Source organism: Hemicordylus capensis, chromosome 4 (assembly GCF_027244095.1).
Source record: "Hemicordylus capensis ecotype Gifberg chromosome 4, rHemCap1.1.pri, whole genome shotgun sequence".
Taxonomy (NCBI): domain Eukaryota; kingdom Metazoa; phylum Chordata; class Lepidosauria; order Squamata; family Cordylidae; genus Hemicordylus; species Hemicordylus capensis.
In genome coordinates this window covers 312,291,775-312,314,727 of record NC_069660.1, presented here as the reverse complement: position 1 = coordinate 312,314,727, position 22,953 = coordinate 312,291,775, and the positions used below count along the sequence as shown (strand labels likewise).

The 22,953-nt window shown below is 44.0% G+C and overlaps 1 protein-coding gene across 3 annotated transcripts; it reads left to right on the top strand.

Moving 5' to 3' along the window:
* The first annotated feature begins 5,112 nt into the window (after nt 1–5,112).
* On the top strand, nt 5,113–22,155 carry LOC128324493 (mas-related G-protein coupled receptor member H-like). 3 transcript variants are annotated; one of them, XM_053249145.1, is made up of 2 exons: nt 5,113–5,192; nt 20,371–22,155. In XM_053249145.1, the coding sequence occupies exon 2, from the start codon at nt 20,425–20,427 to the stop codon at nt 21,379–21,381; it is 957 nt and encodes a 318-aa protein (XP_053105120.1). In that variant the 5' UTR covers nt 5,113–5,192; nt 20,371–20,424; the 3' UTR covers nt 21,382–22,155. The 3 variants fall into 3 exon arrangements, with proteins under 3 accessions (XP_053105120.1, XP_053105119.1, XP_053105121.1); XM_053249144.1 differs by lacking the exon at nt 5,113–5,192 and adding an exon at nt 16,489–16,635; XM_053249146.1 differs by lacking the exon at nt 5,113–5,192 and adding an exon at nt 16,873–16,918.
* The last annotated feature ends 798 nt before the right edge of the window (nt 22,156–22,953 follow it).

The window sequence follows — 22,953 nt, the reverse complement described above, 5'->3', positions numbered from 1 at the left end:
AGGATGACAGGGAGAGCTTCTTCTCTGCAGTCAGCAATACTGCAAGAGGAGGGGGAACCATTCTGGTTGTGTTGGTCTCCTTCTTGCTTGAAGGACAGCCCACATGGAGGGAGAAAGGGGTGAGCTTCCTCCCTCAACTCCAGTCTGTCTGAATGCAGCCTCCAGTGTTGCATTCAGATGCAACGGAAGTTCCATGGAACCTCTGTTTTGAGCAGCAAAACTCACTACAAATTGAGGGTTCCAATTGGAGTCTCTGGAGCGAAACCTCGGGTAACAGAAGGCACAGGACCAGAGTCACACATCTTCAGACATAACGGTAAGGAAACCTCAGCCCCTGAAACTCTGGTTCCCTGTTAAGTGTGAATGTGGCCTACATGAATATCACTTGGAGGGCCAGTTCCTACAATTGCCTTGCAAAAAGTGTGAGCAACTCCTGCTTTTGTTTCTTTGCTTCTAATGTAGCATGTGAAGAGGAAATTCAAAGCTAATGAGATACAGCAGCTCTGAGTAACCTCTGCCACTTATTGGTGACATCAAGATGATCTCTGGAGCTCACCAGTGATATTCTAGCCAGAGGCAGGAGACAAAAGTGCTGTATCCTGACTCTGGTTCCTGGCACTTTGACACTTTTGTGTGATCTTGAATATCTAATAGATCTTCAAGAGAAGACAAAAGTGGCAACATGCCAGGGACCAGAGTCAGCATACAGTGCTTTTGTCTACATGGTGGAAATTGAAAGTATTCTTGCTTCAGGAGAAGGAGAATAGCATCAAGTTGCAGTAAGCCCTGGGCCAAAGATCTGCTGTGGCCCCCAGATGGCATATTGGGCCTTTACTGCTTCCCTATTGTGCACTGGGCTGCTGTGCCCCCCTGCTTAGTAAATTTGAATGGGTGGTTGGAGTTAGGTGGCAGCAACTCTCCCCCCCGCCCCCCCGGAGGTAGGAAGAAGAAAAGCCACTGCCAAATCCTATTGCCAATGGAGAGAATAGGAAGAAGATGAGCTGTTGCACTGCTGAATTCTTCGGCAGCAGCTGCAGCAGTTCTTCCTGGCCAGCCAATGGGATTTTCTCAAAAGCTCATTGGCCAGTGAGAGTGGAAGAAGAAGGAGCTGCCACATGTGTTTCTTGGCAAAATGACTTGTGAAGCAGCTGCTTCTTTTCTTGCCCTACTCATCACATACTGTGGGAGGGTCCCTGGGAGGTCTTGCAATGAGACAAGGGACCTTTGGAGGATACTCTCATTTGCAAAAAGGGATGCCAGTGAAGAGGCAAATATCTCAGCCAACTAGTGGTGAATGCAAGTATCTCAGCCAACTAGCAGTGAAGATGCAAGCATCTCAGCCAACAACAATATTGTAATCACAGATAGATACTGGTGGTGGAGGGGTTAGCTGGGTGAATGTGACCCCTCTGAGGGGTGTGGGCCATTGAGCTGGTGCCCAGCCAGGCCCACCTGTGACCTGTGATTTGGCCCTGAGGAGAATTGACTCCCTATACAATGAAAGATTAGTGGCCCTGGTTTCCTCTACTTCTTTTCTCAGGTATTACTTGACTCATTTGTTCAAGGCTCCAGAGGCCATTTTCTAAAGTGCCCCCTCCACGTAGGAACATAGGAGCATACAGTAGGAAGCTGCCTTCTACCAAGTCAGATCATTGGTCCATCTAGCTCAGTATAGTCTTCACAGACTGGCAGTGGCTTCTCCAAGGTTCTAGGCAGGACCCTATTCAGCCCTATCTGGAGATGCCAGGGAGGGAACTTGGAACCTTATGCATGCAAGTATGCAGATGCTCTTCCCAGAGTGGCCCCATCCCCTAAAGGGAATATCTTACAGTGCTCACATGGAATATCTCATTCTAATGCAAACTAGTGAAGACTGTACTTAACAAAGGGGATAATTCATGCTTGCTACTACAAGACCAACTCTCCCCCATTATGTGTGATATGTTGCTGTCTGCATTGCATAAGAACATGGGGGACATGATTCTTTCTTCTAGTAGTGTATGGGACTGCACAAGAGAGTTATTTGGGGTCTTGTTTGGTTTCTGTCTTTGTCTTAGATAAAATGGTTTAGCAAACAGTTCTACTATAGGAAAGGACTGAATCTCACTTTGTTATCACAGGCTTTTATTTAGAAGGTTCCAAGTTCATTCAGGTTCAAGCTTGGCATCTCTATTTCAGAACAGGATCTTGGGTCATAAGGCTGTGAAAGGTCTCTGCTTGAAACTCTAGACAGGAGATCTCTTATGCCAGTTGAAACAGACACTACAGGGCTAGATGGAGCAATGGTCTGACAAAGATAATTTCACTAAGAAAGAAAGAAGGTGTCTGGGCTCCGAGCTGCCAGGCCAGCCAAGTGGAGTGGCATCTGATGGAAGGGGGCTTCACACTCCCAGAAACAACAAAAAGACTTATGTGTGCCTGTTAGATGTCCTGGTAAATGGATAGCCAGCCAGGATGCAGACAATCGGGGAAAGGGAAGAAGAGGAATGTAGAAGTGGCAGGTTTCCAAGAGCTCTCTAGAGCAGGGATTCTCAACGCTGGGTCCCCAGATGCTACTGGACTTCAACTCCCAAAATCCCCAACCAAAGACCACTGGGGCTGGTGATTATGGGAGTTGAATTCCAATAACATCTGGGGACCCAACGTTGAGAATCCCTGCTCTAGAGCACAAGAGCTGAGACTGGCAGAAAATGGACATTCTCCATGGAAAGTGTGGAGTGCACTATAGTATTTAAAAGGCAAGGTGTAAATTCCAAAGAAGAGAGAAGGGATTAGAGGAGAGTGACATCCTTGGCTCCCAGGGAGGAGTGAGGCTTCTGAAGAAACTACTGTTCTACAATTTTTTTTTAATTTTTTAAAAACATTTTATCTCCCACTCTTCCTCCAAGGAGCCCAGAGCAGTGTACTACATACTTAGGTTTCTCCTCACAACAACCCTGTGAAGTAGGTTAGGCTGAGAGAGAAGTGACTGGCTCAGAGTCACCCAGCAAGTCTCATGGCTGAATGGGGATTTGAACTCGGATCTCCCCAGTCCTAGTCCAGCACTCTAACCACTATACCACGCTGGCTCTCTTTCTCTCTTGGCATATTTATATCTCTCTCTTCAACCAAAATTCTCAAAGCGGTTTACACAGTGTGGAAGAAACGAAGCTTCATGCTCAGATTTGAGTGCCTTGTCTGTTATTATTACCTTTCAAAGCACTTAATCAAGAAGGACCAGAGAACTTTACACTCGTGCCTCCCCCCCACCCCCGCGCCCACCGCCGGCTATGCAAGCAACAGCACTTGGCTGTCTTGACACTCAATAGCAAATCTCAAGACACAGCTTGCTGGTTATATTTTGGGAAAGCAGAAGCTACATTGTTACATTGGTCACTCAAGCATTGGACAGTTGGCAGGACCGTTTACACGTGTACCACAGAAAAAGAGGAAGTTACAGTAACTGTTCCAAGAATGGCTATGCACAAAAAGACAAATGCAAACAAATTTGCAATGTCAGCACTTATTACTTGCTTGTCCCAGCGAATCTTAGCTGCTGGGGATATCTGTTAGTACATTTCTCAGAAATCCCAATATAGAAATAGCTGCTTCTGATACTTTGCAAAGTTTAACTGCTCCCCCTCCCGGCCCCATTTCTTCTCCTGCTTACACAGCGTTTCACTAAAAGCACTGCGCATCAGACTTTCAAAATGATTGCAATGAACCCTGTAAAATACTCCAGAGTCTACACAAATTCGACAATAGGGGAAAAAATAATAATACATAAATAAGATGGTCCCCTGTCCCCAGAGGGCTCACAATCTAAAAAGGAAACATAAGGCAGATACCAGCAACAGCCACTGGAGGGATGCTGTGCTGGGGTTGGATAGGGCCAGTTGCTCTCTCCAGGCTAAATAGAAAGAGAATCACCACTTTAAAAGGTGTCCCAGTTAGCAGGAGAGGGGTTAGGGTTAGGGTTAGGAGAATCCTGGAGAAGGATGATAATGGTGGAAACAAATCCCCACCCCCAGGCACTGGGGATAGGCTAAGATGGGAGGCTACTGCCCAGAACTGGACACAAGGATACTTCATCCCCGATGCCAAACTTGGTGATGATGATATTTTATATGCTTCTGTCTGGTGATGCGTTACTATCTTACTCTTTCCCTCACCCCACTTCTGCTCATAATGTTTATGGCAAACATTTGCAGAGATACCAGCGCAGCTGGATCTGTTCCTCAACTTGTCCAGTATGTGTAAATTACAGCAGACATGCCAAAGGTGCTGGATCAATGATTCTATTTCCTGCTTGGAAGCTCTTGGGCAGAAATGGAAAGATGAGCACCAATCGGAGAAGGGTGTTCCTTGCATTGCCCACAACTCCTGGCTGTTGTTCCATACGTTACCACCATCTGCTGCTACATGCACAAATGTAAGAGGCCACTGGAGTATCCTGGATGCAGTCTAAACAATGAGAGGGAGAGGCTAGAACATTTTGCAAAGCCCCGTCAAGTGGAAAAGATTATGGCCAAGGGCAAAAAATCAATGATCTCAGAGGTAGGTTGTCTGGAAATGGAGAGAATAGGGAAGCAAGCCAGCTGGTAAATCTCTTCATAAAGAATCAGTCTTTCATGCAGTGTGACTGTGGAAATTCTCCATCTAAGTATCTGAGGAGTCATTGAAAAGTTTCAGAGAAAACAAGAGCAAACAGACAAAAAGCTGTGAGGGGGATCGTCAACTATCTGAGAGATTCTTAATCTATTTTAAAATCTCAAGTAGAAGAAACATTGTCAGGTGTGCTTTCCTCGCCATATTAATATGGGATAGCTAAAATAACACCTTCTTGGAAGGAACAATTATAGAATGCCACAAAACCCTCCTTTTAAAGAACTTCATGATGAAATTATTGCAGGATGTGAGGGATTGAAATTAAGTCCTCCATGTTGTGTTCATTTATGGTCATTATTAACCATATTATTATGGTTATTGAATGTTTTAACTAGGGATGTGCAGAACATTCTTGTAGTAGGCAGCCAGCCAGCACTGATAGAGTTAACTGAAAAAAGCAGTTGACCTTGATTGACAGATGCTAGGTTGGGACCCAATTAGTTAACCAGGTGGGCAGGACTAGAAGGCTTCAGAGGGGCTTCTGGGAAGAAGAAGGGATGCCCAGGTGATGAAGGAGCAATGGAGTCTTGCCAAGTCCTTACAGGGTGAGTTCTGCAAGTCCCTGGGCCAGGGATTGTAGCGGTTTGGTCCCATCTCAGTCCTGGTGAGATCCAAGGGGAGGGAGTCAAGGCTTATGGCTTGGGGAGTTTAGATGTAGGGGAAAGTGTTTTAGTAAGACTTGCATTAGAAGTTATTTTCTTTTGTGTGTGTTGCTTTGTATTACCAAGTATCTGCTTTTGCAATTACCTATCTTCAACCTCAGTTTTGTAATGAACAAGTTAAGCATCTGGGCATTTTGAATATTCTTGTAGCCGCTAAGCTAATATTATTTGTAACAGGTGCAAATGAAATTCTGAACTCTGTGTGTGTGTGTGTGTGTGTGTGTGTGTGTGTGTGTGTGTATTCTTTGCTTTACAAGCCCTCTCAAAGAGACTCTGGGGGAGGAACTTCTAGTCCACATGCCCCCAAACAGGCAGCTACAGCTCCACTTAGGCATATATAATTGGTACAACATTATTATATTTGCCTGCTAGAAAAGTAAAGAGGAGATGGTAAATTTTCGCGTTCCTAATCCCGTCAGAGGAACTCTGTTAACTAAGGAGCGCTTGGTGGCAGTGAGACAATCTACTAGAGAGTCTTCTTTTCTTTTTAATAAAGTTTAAACCCAGTCAGCTCACTAGGTAATCGGGAGGAGTGGCTCAGCAACAATTCCTCCCATGTGAGCTGGCTTGGTCTGTTCCTTACATGGTGGCAGAGGCGGAATAAGCAGACACTAGAGGGCCCCAGAGACCAGTCCACCCCAACTATTTTTCTGTTGTGCTCTCAAGGAAAGAGAGCAACATTTGAGTTTTGGTTTTCATCCCAAACCAAGGAAGAAAGACTACCCCACTTGGAAGAATAATTTTCTTAACTATGAGTAAAGGGGTGCAAGCCCACACAGATTATTTTCATTCTTTAGCTTCCAGGTTTATCAGATAGCTAGGCTAGAACAGGGAGCATAGAGGGCCAATGCATGCTTTTGCAGTCTGGCAAGGAAACTCTATGTGCCAGCCTTGTAGAGGAGGACACGGAGGCCATGGTGTCCCAAGCAGGAGAGATGGGGAGAACTTGGGTGCCTTCCTTCCTTGAGCTGAGGTTTGTTTTGTTTGTGAGATAGTGTTGTGGTGAGAAATAGACTCTGTGTGTGTGTGTGTGTGTGTGTGTGTGTGTGTGTGTGTGTGTGAGTATCTGGCCACCTGGCAGGGAAGTTCACAATACCAAACGGAGCTGCAGAAACAAGATACGGCTTGGAACAGTTCTTTATTGGGCTTCGCTGCAAGCTGTTGACATGAAAGTTGACAAACGTTGCTTTCCAGCAGTGAATAGAAAGCTGGTGACGTAATTTCTAGTACAAGCCGAGAGCTCCCAGCTGGCAGGAATTCCTCTGCAAGAGGCGTTTACTCCTCCTGATAGTTTCTAGCTGTGTTCTTTGTCTTGTAACACGCCTCTGTTGTGGAGTCAGTGGAGGTTGCTTGCATAGGTCCTCTTCTGATTGGTTTCTCCTGTCTCAGGTTGTTGTGCCTGCTCTGAATCATCAGCCGGATCTGCCTCAGCCATTTCTTGGAAGCTGACATCCGGGCTCTGCCCCTCAGACACCCCTGCATCGGCTGAAAAGTTGACAGCTTCCCCTTCCTCCTCGTTGTCTGAGATCGAGGGTGTGACTGTGTGTGTGTGTGTGTGTGTGTGTGTGTGTGTGTGTGTGTGTGTGTGAGAGAGAGAGAGAGAGAGAGAGAGAGAGAGAGAGATTGAGAGAGATTTCTTAGTGATTGTTGTGATGAGCTCCATATCTGGCCTTGAGACCAACTTGTCCTTCACTCACTGATCTAGTGTGTTCTGCCATCTGCATGGCAAAGTGTACTCAGTCAGCATGTGGCTGAAGTTGCTCTAGTTGAGCTTATGGCTGTGCTTGCTGCTAAGGATGCTCTTGTGGCAGCTATTGCAATGCTGGGAAGTAACATAAGGAGTAATAATTGTGTGTGAGAGAGCAACCTGTGCCAGTGATGTTACTGCAGCTCAGGCACTATGGCTGGCAGTGGATTCTGGGTCAGTGATTCTTTTTTGGCCATTTCTGAACTGTTTGAAATGTGTGTTCTGAGTTGGGAGGGGCAGATTCCATTTTACTGAAATGGGCAAGTGGACAATTTTAAACACATTTTAAAGCTTTTCCCCAAACCCCCATAAGATCCTATGGGGGCTGGGGGAAAGGTTAAAAAAATATTAAAAATTGCCTGCTTGCCCATTTCTTCTGTGGGTTGGGTAGTAGGTAGCACCCATCATGCCCTAACACAAAACCTACTTCCGAGTCCCTAGGAGCTACCCATGGGGAACAATGGCATGTTTCAAGTTTCCCCATTGTTCCTTATGGCTGAAACACTTACAACATTATGAGGCGCGTCTCACAATCAGTGAGACTCGCCAAAATGAAGTCAGTGGGGAGAATGGGCTTGGCCCATTCTCCCTGATCCAGGCTGCCCATCACGGAGCTAGTGGGGGCTGCGTGGATTTGGGGCTGCGTGGCCCCTGGAAGTTCCAGGATGCCCTGCATGAGTGCACAGGGCATCCTGGAGAGACCCCCAAGGCCGGTAGGCTTGTTTCAGCCTCCTGGTGGGGGTCTCCTCATGTGTTGCTGTGGCGCGAAGGTTAACTTGCTCTGCTAACCTCGTCTACGGGGATGGGTAAGTTAGTGGGTTGCCCACTTTGGAGAAACTGGGCTCACCTGCGAGCCTGGTGGTTCTCATGTTCTGCCAAAATTGGGCTAGGCTCCCTTAGCCCAATTTTGGCTGATCATGAGAATAGACTCTTTGAGTTGTTTTGTCAAAACAGCCTATTCAACTGCTGTTTCAACAAATGTTTTTGGCTGTTTTACATTTCATTTTGAGCTTGAAACAGAACACAAAATCCATGTCATGGGCACCCTTAAATTCATTGTCAGCCAAGGACTGTATCTCTTCTATTCATTCGTCACTGTGCCCTTCAGTTAATAGGCAAAGCATTAGCTAACACATGTTTAATTCAACAGATAAATGCAACATAATTTTGCTGGTATTCCTTGCCACTTCAGTAGTGTATTAGGGCTGAAATTACTTTGTTTAAATGAGGAGAAAGGCATTTTCTTAAATGCAGCATTCATATAAATCCAGTCCAGAGCTTCTGATGCTTACTTCAAGCTTTCAATGTATTCAGTCGGAAAGAATCCAGTGGCTCTCTTTCAGAAATAATATGGTAAAATGTCAAAGGAAGATGATGCGATAGATGTGAAATACTATCAAAGTGGTATTTCTTTCAATTTGTGCCTCAAAGGCAGAGGCAATTCAGTAGCAATCTCACACTGTGAGGCCCAGTAACCTATGAGAAATAATCAGGGTGGCCTTTTCCTCCTTTCTGATGCTCACCTTTCCGATATTGAAGATATGCATGTTTTTTTTAAAAAAACAACATCAATATGGCTATGAACTCCACTGGGCCCCAGAGTACTGCTTCTATCGGAGTCCTTAATTTAGCAGTTGAATCTCCAACCTGCAAGCCTCTGCATCTTTACTCATAAGTAAGCCCCACTGTGCTCAATGTGGCTTACTCCCAGATAAACATGTGCAAGATTGCAGCCATAATGTCATATAGTTGTCCTATAGAACTGAAATTAATTTACTCCTGAGAATCCAACATTTCCACCCTGTGCATGTTGATTTTCTCCATATATATATTCTCCATATATCCTTTGAATATCTTTGAAATATTTGATTGGATTATTTAGCATCATGTGCATTACAATTTACAAAAAGCGAGGTATTTGGTTATATTTGATGTTTGAGAATAGTCTTATGGAGTGGAGACATTCTCTCTGGACTCTCCCCAAAGATTGGTTGGGATGGCATCTTAGAAGCCCAGCAGATGAGAGGAAGAGTCCATTTGCTTCCCATCCAGTGCTGCCTGGGGTGAGAGACCAGGAGGTGCTGTGAGCTCCTTCTGCTGTTACCTGCCTGCTCCTGCTTCCCCTGTGAGGCTGCTGTCTGCTGCCTCTGTGTAACATCTGTGGGGTGTGTGGTCAGGATTGGGACCAGCTCCTGAGTGACCCAGTAGTTCCTCGGGTCACCTGCTCAGCTTTGGGCTTTATAGGATCGCTGCCTGTCGCCCTTTGGGGGAGCCACTTTGGGGGAAAACGAGGGTGAGGGCCTGGCTCTTTGGCTCAAGATCCCTTGTGAGTGTGTAAAGGAGGGTGGGTATTATAATTGGGCTTCTCTTTGAAATCATGGGTGAGTTGAGGTTTAATGTGTCTGGGTCTGTCTGGAGATGGGGAGACGGGGTGTATCCACTTATTATGGGGCAGCTATTTCAGTGGTGATGGGGAATAGAAGAAGTAACGTTGACAGGTCAGCAGGCTGTTGCAGGGGAAGGGAAATCAGAAACTGAATTGCTGTCTCCCCTTCTGGCTGTCCTGCCAGCTCTTTGACCTTGGAAAGCCCTGCTAACCATCCACAGAGCTTCGTCTTGCTCCTTTGTAATGCCAGGTTGGTCCAGAATAAACCTGAAATCATCCATGATTTGATTTTGGATGAAGGGGCTGATCTGGTATGTATTACAGACACTTGGTTGGGGAAGGCTCTCAGACCAGTCTGCTCCCAGCTTCTTCCTCCAGGGTACTCTGTTGAGCAGGGGAGGGGAAGTGGGTGGGAAGTGGGAGTGGCTGTGGTCTACAAGAGCAATATCTCCCTTGCCAGGATCCCTGTTGAAGTGTCTGACCATATTGAATGTGTGTACCTAAGTTTGCAGACCAGGGATAGACTGGGACTTAGACTGGTACTGATCACCCTGCTGCCTGACGGAGTCCCTAACTGAGCTGACAGACTTGGTCTCGGGCTTGGCATTGGAGTCTACCAGGCTTGTGGTGCTGGGGGACTTCAGTGTTCACTTTGGGACCAATTTGTCCGGGGTGGCTCAGGAGTTCATAGCAGCCACGACGAATAAGGGCCTATCCCAGGTGGTCTTGGGACTGACACATATTGCTAGTTACATGCTTGATCTGGTCTTTCACTCTGATCAGGGTGGTGTTCCGTGTGTGAGGGCTCCTGTGATTTCCCCTTTGCCATGGATGGATCACCATCTGGTTAAGGTTGGACTAACAAACATGTCCCACCTCCATGGGGGGTCCCATTAGGATGGTCCACCCAAGAAGGTTACTGGATCCAATAGGATTCCAAGAAGCCTTGGAGAGATTTAGTGTTGGCTCCGCTGGTGACCCTGTCGACACTCTGGTGGAGAGCTGGAATAATCAACTCACCAGGGCAGTGGACACGATCACTCCTAAGCAAATCTCTGACCCACTTCAAAACTGGCCCCTTGGTATACAGAAGAACTATGGGGGCTGAAACAACAAGGTAGATGATTAGAGCGCAAGACCATAATGGCAGTAGTAAGCAGAGTCTCAGCCCTGTTGTCTCAAGCCCTGTTGAATTATGACACCAGATCTTTGCAAATGCAAAGATTCATGGGTTGCTTACCTTTTTTAAAAAAATCGCCTTTTCGTATTCAATCATGAGTACTCCTTTTTAACTCAGTGTGACTTAGGTGCTCCATCTGGGCTGTGTGAGCGAGTGTTTTCTGGGTGATCTTCAAACTTCCATATGCATACAACTTCCATCCACAATATGTGGCTGGTACCAAGAAGTGAAATATTGTTTGCTCTAAACTCTAGTGCTGCTCAAAATGGCATCTCTGTTTTTGCTGCCCCATTTGTAGGTGGTGGAAATGGGGGTCATTTTGGTGGCATCTTTGTAAAGTTGGGGGGGGGGGAAATTCAGGCAAGAAGAAATTCACTGGATATGGCAATGAGAGTGGCAGCATTCCTCTTAGAAGTCATTAGATGGCAGCTGCCATTTCCCTCCAGAAGGAAGTATCACACGAAGGGGGCTTCTGGGGGAAAATACTGGCCAGTGAGAGGAGCATTGTAACTTCCTCTGTTGAACTGGCTCCATTGGCATAAGGCAAAGATAACATAAAAATGATTATCCCTCTTTCACCCTCAAAAGCAGCCCCAAATTGAACTGCAAGTTCTCTTTAGTGAACTTTTGGCCTAGCCTTGCTAGCTCATATATGTTAGCTTACAGAGGCCATCTTGTCATTTTCCAAGATTGGGAGTCTAACCCGTATCTCCTGCTTCCCATTGTCATGTTACACCAAACCTCTCGCCAGGCACAGAGTTCACAGCAATGATACTGTAGTTGTAGTGTCCACTATTTGTTGATATGGTCCCTATTGGAATTTTGCCATGTTTCTCAGTTAGAGTAAGCTTTCTGTGTAATCACTTATACAAGATAAGTAATTACTCTGCAACATGGGGTTATGGGCTAAGTTGTGAAGCAATATTTTGTGAGTTAACAAAGAGTTTGTAGGCAAGAAAGCTAAACAAGTTGGGTATTTTTGCATCAGTGGAGAGGCATCCCACTGCTGAATGCTCAATGTAACAAATTACTGAAAATGGCCCTTCAGACTGAAGATGTTGCTGAATATACTTGGACTATTTTATGTTCTGGAGGAACAAAGATCAACAGAGAATGAAGAGAAACAGCAAGAATGGGATTCTACAAAGAAGCAAAACACACATATCTCTGACTGTAAGTGATCAATTAATTTATTATATAGGAGATGAAAATACAGCAAAAGATATATGGAAAATATTAAAGGAGGTCTTTCAACAAAGAACCATGAATACTCAAGTTTCTCTTATGCTGCAGTTGTGTAACAAAAGATTCAAAGAGGGAGAGAGTTTGCAGCTACACATTTGCTCATTTGGGGGAATACTGGGAGAGCTGGAACTGCAAGAGATAAATATAAATAAATAATATAAATAATATAAATAGAAATAAACTGCAAGAGATAAATATGCCAGAACCAGCAAAAATTGGACTCTTGCTTAATACCTTGCCTAAAGTATATGAAAATATTGTCATTAAAGAAAATGTGACTTTGAGTTTTGTGCAGGAACATTTGCAAGAGTTTAATTTGAAAAAGCAAACAGAAAGGGGGGAATCAGTTAAAAATCAAGCCTACAAAGTTGCTGATGGTAGGCAATGTTTTATATGTGGAAATACCTTGCATTTGAGGAATGTTTGTCCTAGTAAAGAGCAAGGAAATTATTCTCAACAGAGAAAAGGCAATAAGACTAAATTCCAGAAAAATGGACTTTATAACAAACAAACTTCCCTATGCAAAAGTGAAAGCAATGAAAATAATGCTAAGAAAGATGAAAAAATATGCACTGCAAAAGCAATAATCTTCAGGGTTGATACAAGTCAAAGTAGAAACAAAATATATTTGGATAGCAGAGCTAATTCACATTTTTTCAATATTTTGCAAGACTTTTCTGAGATAAGTATGGAACATAAAAGTCCTACATACCTTGCTAATGGGCAGAAAATTTTATAAAGAAAGTTAGAAGGAAAATCAAAAGGAAAAGGGACAGTGTAATCTTGATGCAAATAAAGTGAATGAAGTGTGTATTCCAGGGGCATACTATGTCATACATTTGCAAAGCAGTTTAAAGCAGTGTAGAAACAGCTACAAGGCATGGATGTAGAGTTCTTTTCAGAAAGAACTATTGCTTTATTTTCAAAGAAAGAAAGCTTCTGAAGAAAGGCATGTTAAAAGATTATGAACTGTATGAAATAGATGCAAAAGAGAACAAGCAAATGTTGTGAGTGTGCACACAGAGATTGCATGAGTTTATGGCATTAATTATTTGAGCATAGTAGTAAGGAATGCATTTCAAAATTAGTAAAAAACACAATTGGCAAGAAGCCCAAAGGCTAAACCATGCAAATCTAAAGTCAAATGCATTTAATGTGTTAAAGCAAAAGCAACAAGGGTCACATATTCATCAACTACAGAAAGGCAAACCAATGATTTTTGGGATTTGATGCATAAATCCCTTCCCAGTAAAGACACCAGGAAAGAATCTCTATTTTTTCACTTTCATAGATGATTTTTCTTACACTTAGCTACTCAAAGAGAAAAAGGAGGTGTTTCCAAAACTTAAGGAATATGTAGCTAGATTATGCAACAATTTTGGAAGACAGTGCACTGATAATGGTGGGGGATATACAGGGAAAGATATTGAGCAATACTTAAAAGAACAAGGTATAAACATGAGAGAACAAAATCTTATAAGTCAGAGCTACATGGAGTGGCACAGAGAAAGAACAGAAATGTCATAAGAACAGCCATGCTGGATCAGGCCCCAGGCCCATCTAGTCCAGCATCCTGTTTCACACACTGGCCCACCAGATGCCACTGGAAGCCACAGGCAGGAGTTAAGGGCATGGCCTCTCTCCTGCTGTTACTCCCCTGCAACTGGTAGAATGTTTAGAAGCATGCTTCTTGATTCAGGTCTTGCAAATAAATACTGGGGAGAGACTGTAATGACTGCAAATTATTTGCAGAATAGACTTCCAACTAAAGCTAACTGAGTAAGTTTGAACTGTGGAATGGGACATAACCTAACAAAGCATATTAGAGTACTTGGATGCAAATCATATGTATATATTCCTAAAGAACTAAGAAAATTAGACTGCAGAATTGAAGAAGGAATATTCATAGGCTATTCACTGAATAGTAAAAGCTACAGAATACTTGATCCTATAACAGAGACTGTTAAGCTGCACAGCGTTGCATATTTTGATGAGAGGCAAAAGTCAAATGCCAATGTGATGTCTGATTGTGACCTGGATTTTCCAATCAGTGAAAAGGCTGGACAGCAAATACAGCAACAAAATGAACAAGTAATCAAAACAATGATATAAAAGAGAGACTCAGTTGAGAAGGGGAGATTGAGACAGAAGCAGAGAGTTGCAATCAAGAAGGGGAGATTGAAATGGAACAGGAAGTGAGAAGCTCGAGCTGAGTTAATGAAGGGATTCCACATAAACGATTGTCACTTGCAGCCAGAGAAGAGAAAACGCCAGAACCTACAGATCGGCACAAAACTGAAGGCATGCCAGATTCAGAGACAGATAAATGGCTGCATCAGGAAAGAAAAGATTGCATCACACCATAAAACAAAACATTGGACTAAGGATTCAAGAATGAGACAATGAGAAGTGGAATGTTGGGATTTTGCTATGAGAATTGTCTGTTCTTTGTGTGGGCCACACTTGCATATATTTGAATGTGTCTGTGTACTGGCTTGGGTGTGTGTGTTTGTTTATATCTCCTTCTCACTTGAATTTCAAGCTGAGAGGTTCTGTCTCTCACTGCATATGAGACTGTTAGTGTATTGTTTTCTTAGCCTATGTTTAATTAGTAATAAATATCAAACTCTGGTTTCTCAGTTAAAGTAAGCTTCCTGTGTAATCACTTATACAAATAATTGCTTTGCAACAGTACCAACTCTCTGCTTTGAAAAATAAAATAAAATCCTGATGCCTATCACTGAGACACTAGTAATAACAATTTGCTGTGTAGAGTTTTTAAGGGGGGAAAGGGCTTAATCATAAAGCCCCATACAGACACCCCAAGATCTAGACCTCTCCTCAAGTAAGGTCTAGCTGGAACAGTAAGACACAGCTTGGGGATACTTCTGGATCTGGCTCTGCTTTTGGAAGCTTGGGTAGAGACGGTGGCCAGGAGTGCCTTTGCATGGCTTTGGCTAGTGCAAAAGCTAGTGCACCAGCTGCGTCCGTTTCTTGGCAGATCTGACCACTGTTACCCATGCCTTAGTCACATCATGGCTGGATTACTGTAACATGCTCTACGTGGGGCTGTCTTTGAAGAATATCCAGAAAATGCAGTTAGTGCAGAATGCAGCAGCTAGGATGCTATCTGGAGGTGCCCGCTCGGATCTTATTACCTGCATTTTGAAAGAGCTACATTGGCTGCCAATCTGTTTTCAGGTCCAATTCAAGGTGCTGTTTTTTGACATTTAAAGCCCTAAATGGATTGGGCCCAGGATACCTGAGGGACTGCCTGCTCCCAAGGGTTTCTTCCCATTTTATGAAGCCATCAGAGGGGGCCATGTGTACCAACAATGAGGGAGGCTCTTCTGTCGTGCACGTGAGACAGGGCCTTCTCAGTCATTGCCCCCAGACTTTGGAATGCTCTCCTGGTGGGCCTCCGCTCCCCAGTCTCCATCACAGTTTTTAGAAAGCAAGTGAAATCTTGGCTTTTTACCCAGGCTTTTAAATGAGTGTGGGTTTCCCCCCCTCTGCTTTGTATCTTATGGTTATATTGTACATTTTTAAAAAAACTTTTAATTAGATTTGTGTTTCTATATTCCATTTTAATTCTTATTGTGTCATTTTTATGGTTGTGTATTGTTGACTGTTTTGTAAACTGCCTTAGGATTATTTTAATGAAAGACAGTGTAAAAACTTAACAATAAATAACAATAAATAAACATAGTGGTTGCATTCACATGTAATGTGGAACCAAATTTGAATAGGGCAGAGGTTTCCAGACCATTATATCTGAATGCATGCCAGCCCCTCAGAACTCTGTTTCCATGCAGAGAGCAACCCAAGGTTCCACTCTCCAAACTCCAATCTTTTCCCTCAGTTTGAAGTGAGTTTTGCTACTCCAACCCAAGTTTTAATGCAGCCTGTGTTATGTCTGATTGTGGAAACACAAGCTGCGTTCCCACAAACTGGAGTTGAGGGAGGAACTTCCTCCCTCGCTCCAACTGTCATTGGCAGTGTGAACTGTCCTTCATGATAGAAGGAAGCCTGAACAGCCAGTTCATTCATTCATTCATTCATTCAATTTCTATACCGCCCTTCCAAAAATGGCTCAGGGAGGTTTACACAGAGAAATAACAAACCAATAAGATGGAACCCTGTCCCCAAAGGGCTCACAATCTAAAAAGAAACACAAGATAGACACCAGCAACAGTCACTGGAGGTACTGTGCTGGGAGTGGATAGGGCCAGTTACTCTCCTCCTGCTAAATAAAGAGAATCACCACATTAAAAGGTGCCTGTTTGCCAAGTTAGCAGGGGTTCCCACTCCCCTCTGCAGTCTCTCTGGCTTCAAGCTCTCTGGCAGCACTCCATTTAATGTGAATTTGGACAGAAGAACTCGGCAGGCGGGGGGGTGGCATGGAACTGTGAGTCCATTGGACCCGCTGTTTTGCGTTCTGTGCGAATGAGGCCAATATATCCCCCCCAAAAGGGGTTCTGTAGCTTCTTCCCCCTAAAACTTGGGTTGTTAAGCAAAGAACTCCAACTGTTGGAACCCCCTCAGAGGGCCCTCTGATTTCCAGCCATAATGAGCTGGGCTGTATAAGCAAGAAGCTCTGACTGTCACAAATCCCTCAGAGGGGTCCCAGACACTCCCTGAAATCCTCTGCTGCTGCTGCTGCTGCTGCTAGAAGTACAGCAAAACATCAGAAGAGCAAGTCAAGATGCAGCTGTGAGTCGCTAGATGCTCTGTCCCACTGGGCTGAGGAAAACTGCCTCTTTGCCATGTGAGTACAGCTCTTTAAAGAAAGTCACTGCTCAACTTTCACTGGGCCAAAATTGCACTTTCAGCATTCAAATGGCTGGCTGGCTGGCTTCCCCCTGCCTTCATTCCAGCCATTGAGGAGATGTGAAATCGCATGCAGGGTGTGCCAGCTAGGAAAGCCTTATTTTCTTTCTTTCTTTCTTTCTTTCTTTCTTTCTTTCTTTCTTTCTTTCTTTCTTTCTTTCTTGCCAATGATTTACAGGTCCAAGCTACATCTGTGTAATTCCTGAGCAAGGAAATTTCAGGTGAGGATGTGCAGAAATGCCCCAAACATTTTCACTTATCTTATAGAAACTCATGTGGCTTCACCTGAACATTTGGAGATATTTTCCTTGGGAGGAACACTCAGATTCACTTTGAATTTCACTAGCTGACATCCAGGCTAAGCACATATGTGGAAAAGAAAGATTCACAGACAATGGGGGTGTAGTGTTTTTTGCTGATCCCCATTTCCCTCTGCATGTCTCCTGACAATGTGTTTACAGGGGTACCACAACCCCTGTAGACAGACACATTACAGGGACATATTGGGGGATACAGAGGATTGTAGAGGGCACAGGGGATCAGCAAAATTGACTCCCCCTCCCCATGCCTGTGAAACTTTCTTCTGTGCACCCATTGTTAGTTTTGATGTTGGCCACTGTTTTGAAAGGTCAGTGCTAATCCTAACTCCAAGATTTCTTACCCTGGTACATCCCTCAAGTACTTAGGTATCAAAAACATGCCTCTCCTTATTGCTTTGCTGATGATTTGGATCTGAATTGCCCAGCATGCTCTCTGAAGTAGCAGCTTTTGTGATGGACAAAGCTCAAGCACTGCCTGGTTTGATGCATAATTTGGCTCAGCAAATTGTGTTAATTTCCTCCAAAAAATGGCAAAATAGATGGGTTTATTCCAAGCCCCATTCAGAGCCTTGCAATTACGATGATGTCATTGTGGTGTTGCCATTGACATCATCAGGAGCATGACGGAATTTGATCCCTCTCCCAACTCACCTGTTCATGAGCTTTCAGCCCACCTAGCTACCCTGAGCCAAAGTAGAACATGGAGATCATATTGCCTTGGATTTGAGCTGAGTAAAATGAGGTTGTATGTTAATTCGGGGGGGGGGGGATCAGTGACCTCTCCTACTCAACATAGTCCCACTGAAATTAAAAGGACAAGTTAGGCATTGCCTAACATCCTTTAAATTTCAATGGGACCACTCTGAGTAATTTTCCTCACAGTCTTCAGAATGCTCAATTTTCAGCCAGCATTAGGCTCATTACATCACCACTGGCAAGGTAGAAGAAGCACCTGGTCTGGGTATTTGAGTCGGGCACATTCCCAATCGGTGGTTGTGTGTTTGCAGACATCAAGCTAGGAGGAGGGGAGCATGCTTGTGTACAAGGCCAGATGTAGGATGGCTTTCCTTCTACCTCAATAAAATGAGGAGCTAGAATCTGGAGCTAGAATCTGGGCAGAGAGCCCTTGTCCTACTAATTTTAAATTTTGATTTTCAAATTTGATTTTAAATGAGCTTTTAAGTTGCTTTGTACTGTACTTCATACTTTCTCCCCCCCCACAACCTTTTGGTCTGTTATGATTTAATTTTTTATGTTCTACTATTTCATGTTCTAATGCTGTGTTGTGTGTGCCACCCAAGGAACAATTTATTATTATTCTATTTACACACAATCTACCAGATGTTATTGACTGGATTTCGTATTTTAATTATTGGGCCCTTCCCAAGGGTATAGGATAACTAAAGAAGAATTAAAGACATTATGGTAGTATTCGTGCTGTCCCAAGTAGTGTGGCCTTCTGTGGGTCTTTTAATTATTATTTACATTTGTATACTGTCCAAAACACAAGTCTTGATATGTTGTAATTTTACTGATGCCCAGGGTATCGAGATGGTGTTAAAGTTCGTTTGGTACTGCACCAAGGGAACCCACAACTATTGGCACCACTATTGTTTTGGGGAAGAGAGTTGATCTTGTGGTAGCAAGCATGACTTGTCCCCTTAAGCTAAGCAGGGTCCACCCTGGTTGCATATGAAAGGGAGAATAGAAGTGTGAGTACTGTAAGATATTCCCCTCAGGGGATGGAGCCACTCTGGGAAGAGCAGAAGGTTTCAAATTCTCTCCCTGGCAGCATCTCCAAAATAGGGCTGAGAGAGACTCCTGCCTGCAACCTTGGAGAAGCCAATGCCAGTCTGTGTAGACAATACTGAGCGAGTTAGACCAATGGTCTGACTCAGTATATGGCAGCTTCCTATGTTCCTATGTTCTTTTTTCAGAGCCACTCAGTTTCAATCTGAAGGTCCTTGTATTTGGTTATTTTCTCTAATTGTTTTTCATCAACTCATCTATCCCCTGGGATTGCAATATCAATTATCAGGACCTGATGATGATGATGATGATGATGATGATGATGATGATATACTTTTCTTCAACCAAAGTGTTCAAGGAGATATACACAGAGAAACAAACATAAATAAAATGGTTCCCTGTCCTCAAAGGGTTTACAATATTAAACACAAAAACAGAAGTTAGGCACCAGCAACAGCCACTGGAGGGGTGCTGTGCTGGGACTGGAAAGGGCCAGTTTTCCAGTTGCCCTCCCCTTGCTAAACACTGTATAAGAGAATCACCACTTGAATTAAGCCCCTATGTCTTCTCCCTGAAAAGCAGTCTGTTTTCCACATTCAACCAATCAAAAGAAACTTCAGAACAGCATGGAATGTGCAGGGGGGTGGGCAGGCTGCAGCAGAAAGGGGAAACACCCCCCCCCCGCATGAGCAGAAGTGCTAGGTACTTTTGGATCTACATCATTATTGCCATTGAGAAATCTATATGATATTCAAGAATAGCACTGTAAGGAGTATTCTGCACAGAGCCTTTCCTTCCATATACCGAAAGACCTCCTGTTGATTCAGGGCCTTAATATCCAACCATGACACAAATCCTGCAGATTAAATTCTCTAGATCTTTGTAAGTAAACATCAGGTAAAGCAACAATGTCCCTTGTCTTTAAAAGGCCACTTGATTATTGGCACTTGAAGAAGGTGCCTCTTTGCTCAGCTTGCAGGGTGGTCCTACCTAGAGTCACCACGCACAAACAATTATGCTCTCCATCTCCTGCCTAAGTTATTTGCAAGCACATGACTGAAAATCGGGAGCACTCCTATCCAGGTGGGATGCTTCTCCTATGCTGCCAATAATCATGTGAATGAACTAATTGTTTTTCAGCAACATGCTAACCCTCAGGAAGTTAGGGACATAGGAACATAGGGAACTGCCATATATTGAGTCAGACCACTGGTCCATCTAGCTCAGTATTGTCTACATAGACTGGCAGCGGCTTCTCCAAGATTGCAGGCAGGAATCTCTCTCAGCCCTATCTTGGAGAAGCTGCCAGGGAGGGAACTTGGAACCTAGATGCTCTTCCTAGAGTGGTTCCATCCCCTAAGGGAAATTTCTGAAAGTGCCCACACATCTAGTCTCCCATTCATATGCAACTAGGATGGACCCTGCTTAGCTAAGGGGACAAGTCATGCTTGCAACCACAAGACCAGCTCTCCTCAAACTGTACTGGGAGCTGCTTTGAGCACCATTCCCTGCCAAAAGAGACCAATTATACAATGCTTTAGCTGCCTGCTATAAGTAGCTCCACAGCAAAAACTGACTCCACCTCTGCCTTTTTCTCTTTGCAGCGGAAGCATCTATAGAAGTGGAGAAGAGAAGCTCCAAGGCAAAATCTGAGTGTCATGTCCAACTCAAGCAAGTCAACGCTGCTCACCATGAATGTTGGACCAGAATGTTATGACACACACAATGGATCGGGGAATATTTATGATCTCAGCTTTCCCCGTCATTATTATTTAGAAAAAAATATTACCTGGATCCTCATGTTAGTTATCTGTCTTTTTGGTGTGCTGGGGAATGGAACTATGATCTGGCTACTTGGCTTCCACATTAAAAGAACGCCTTTCACCACCTACATCCTGAACCTGGCTGCTGCCGATTTTGGGGTCCTCATATCTGGAGCTGTGTTCTTCTTGTTCCTCATTTTTCAAAAGCCCTTGTTTCCTTTTCCCCTTGCCTATTTTCTCCTCCGCTTGTTCATGTACATCACTGGTCATGTTCTGCTGACGGCAATCAGCATTGACAGGTTTGTGTCTGTCTTCTTCCCAGTTTGGCATCGATGCCATAGGCCAGGATACCTGTCTCACACTGTGTGTGCCCTAATATGGGTCATCTCCTTCCTGCTGTCTGGACTTTGTGTCATTCATCTTATTAAGACAATGAGAACTTTCAGCATAGTGCTTAAACCAGTAAGTGTCACCACCCTGGTTTGCTTTCCACTCATGACTATCTCCACTCTGATCCTGTTCATCCAAGTTTGCTATAAAACAGAAAAGGCGAAGAGGGGAAAGCTTTCCACAGCCATCCTGATTACTCTGTTCTTCTGTATCCTCTTTTCTTTTCCTTTCAATGTCATGTACCTCATCACTTTTTTTAAGGATCTACCTGACCATGTAATGGCATATGGCTTCTTAGGTGCTTGTCTAGACAGTAGTAGTAAACCCATAGTCTATTTCCTGGTGGGGAGACATCAGTTGGGTAAATTTAGGGAGAGCTTGAAGTTCAGCCTCCAGAGCGTTTTCAAGGAGGAACAAGTGTGCAGAGATGAAGTAGAATCCTCTGTGGAAAGTCAGTTATGATGCCTCTATACAAGTCCAAAGGTGCTATGCGTCTAATTATGACGATGCAGATTCCGTTACACTTCTGATTCAAAGATGTCAGAAAATCATGTTTGAGCTACTTTAGTGTTACTGCAGATTTCACGATTAGAAAGATATAGGGTCATTTTTATTTATTTTATTTATTTTTACATTTATATCCCTCTCTTCCTCCAAGGAGCCAAGAGTGGTGTATATGGTTATCTTTATCCTCACAACAACCCTGTGAAGTAGGTTAGGCTGAAAGATATGTGACTGGCAGATATGTTACTGCAGATTTCACGATTAGAAAGATATAGGGTCATTTTTATTTATTTTATTTATTTTTACATTTATATCCCTCTCTTCCTCCAAGGAGCCAAGAGTGGTCTATATGGTTATCTTTATCCTCACAACAACCCTGTGAAGTAGGTTAGGCTGAAAGATATGTGACTGGCCCAGTCACCCAGTGAGTTTCATGGCTGAATGGGGATTTGAACTCAGGTCTCCCTGGTCCTAGTCCAACACTCTAACCACTACACCATACTGTCAGTTCAGAAGACACTTCATACACATGCACCAGTACATGCGATAAAGACATGTGAATGCTGTGAGCATGCACGTCCATATCTGTATAAACGGGATGATATCCTAACTAAGAAAGCATGCACTGGGAAGACATCCCTGTGCTGCAGAGAACTCTCTTAGCTGTGCAGTGTGAAGGGTGAGGAGCAATTTTCTCCAATCTCTGCAATTTTTGGTTGTGTGGGTGCAAGGAACTAGGGAGAAGGAGGGAGAAGTGATTGTGTGGAAGCCAGATAGGAGGAAAACCTACCCAGCTTTTCCTCCAAACTTGCTTCCACACAATCACTTCTCCCTCCTCCTACCTAGTTGTTTTCACCCACACAACCAAAAACTGGGAGCACACACAGCTCCCAAATCTGGGTAGAACACAGTTCTCGCTTGTTTGAATGACCTCAGGAACATAGAAAGCTGCCATACTCAGTATTGTAATATAATACAGCTCAGTATTGTCTACTCAGACTGGCAGCGGCTTCTCCAAGGTTGAAGGTAGGAATCTCTCTCAGCCGTATCTTGGAGATGCCAAGGAGGCATCTCCTCTGCAACCCTCTGCATGAAAGCAGGCAGGTGCTCTTCCCAAAGTGTACCCAAGGGGAATAGCTTTCAGTGCTCACACGGAGTCTCCCATTCAAATGCAAACCAGGGCAGACCCTGCTTAGCAAAGGGAACAATTCATGTTCTCTACCATGAGACTAACTCTCCTCTTGATCTGGATGCCTGCTACTCCCTTAGAACTGAGATTGTAAGCTTCTGGAGCAGAGGTCTGTCCTTCTTGCTTATTGAGTAACAGCAGGAGGGAGGGCATTCCCTGAACTCCTGCCTGGCTTCCAGAGGCATCTGGTGGGCCACTGTGGGAAACAAGATGCTGGATAAGATGGGCCTTGGGCCTGATCCAGCATGGCTGTTCTTATGATCAGCATCACCATGCAGTCAACATATAACGTTGCACCACTATGTCTGCCTCTTCTTGCCTTAAGAACTGCAATGCAATTG

Bases quoted from the DNA above. Each gene is read 5' to 3' on its own strand.
- LOC128324493 (XM_053249145.1), top strand. From the start codon at position 20,425: ATGTCCAACTCAAGCAAGTCAACGCTGCTCACCATGAATGTTGGACCA.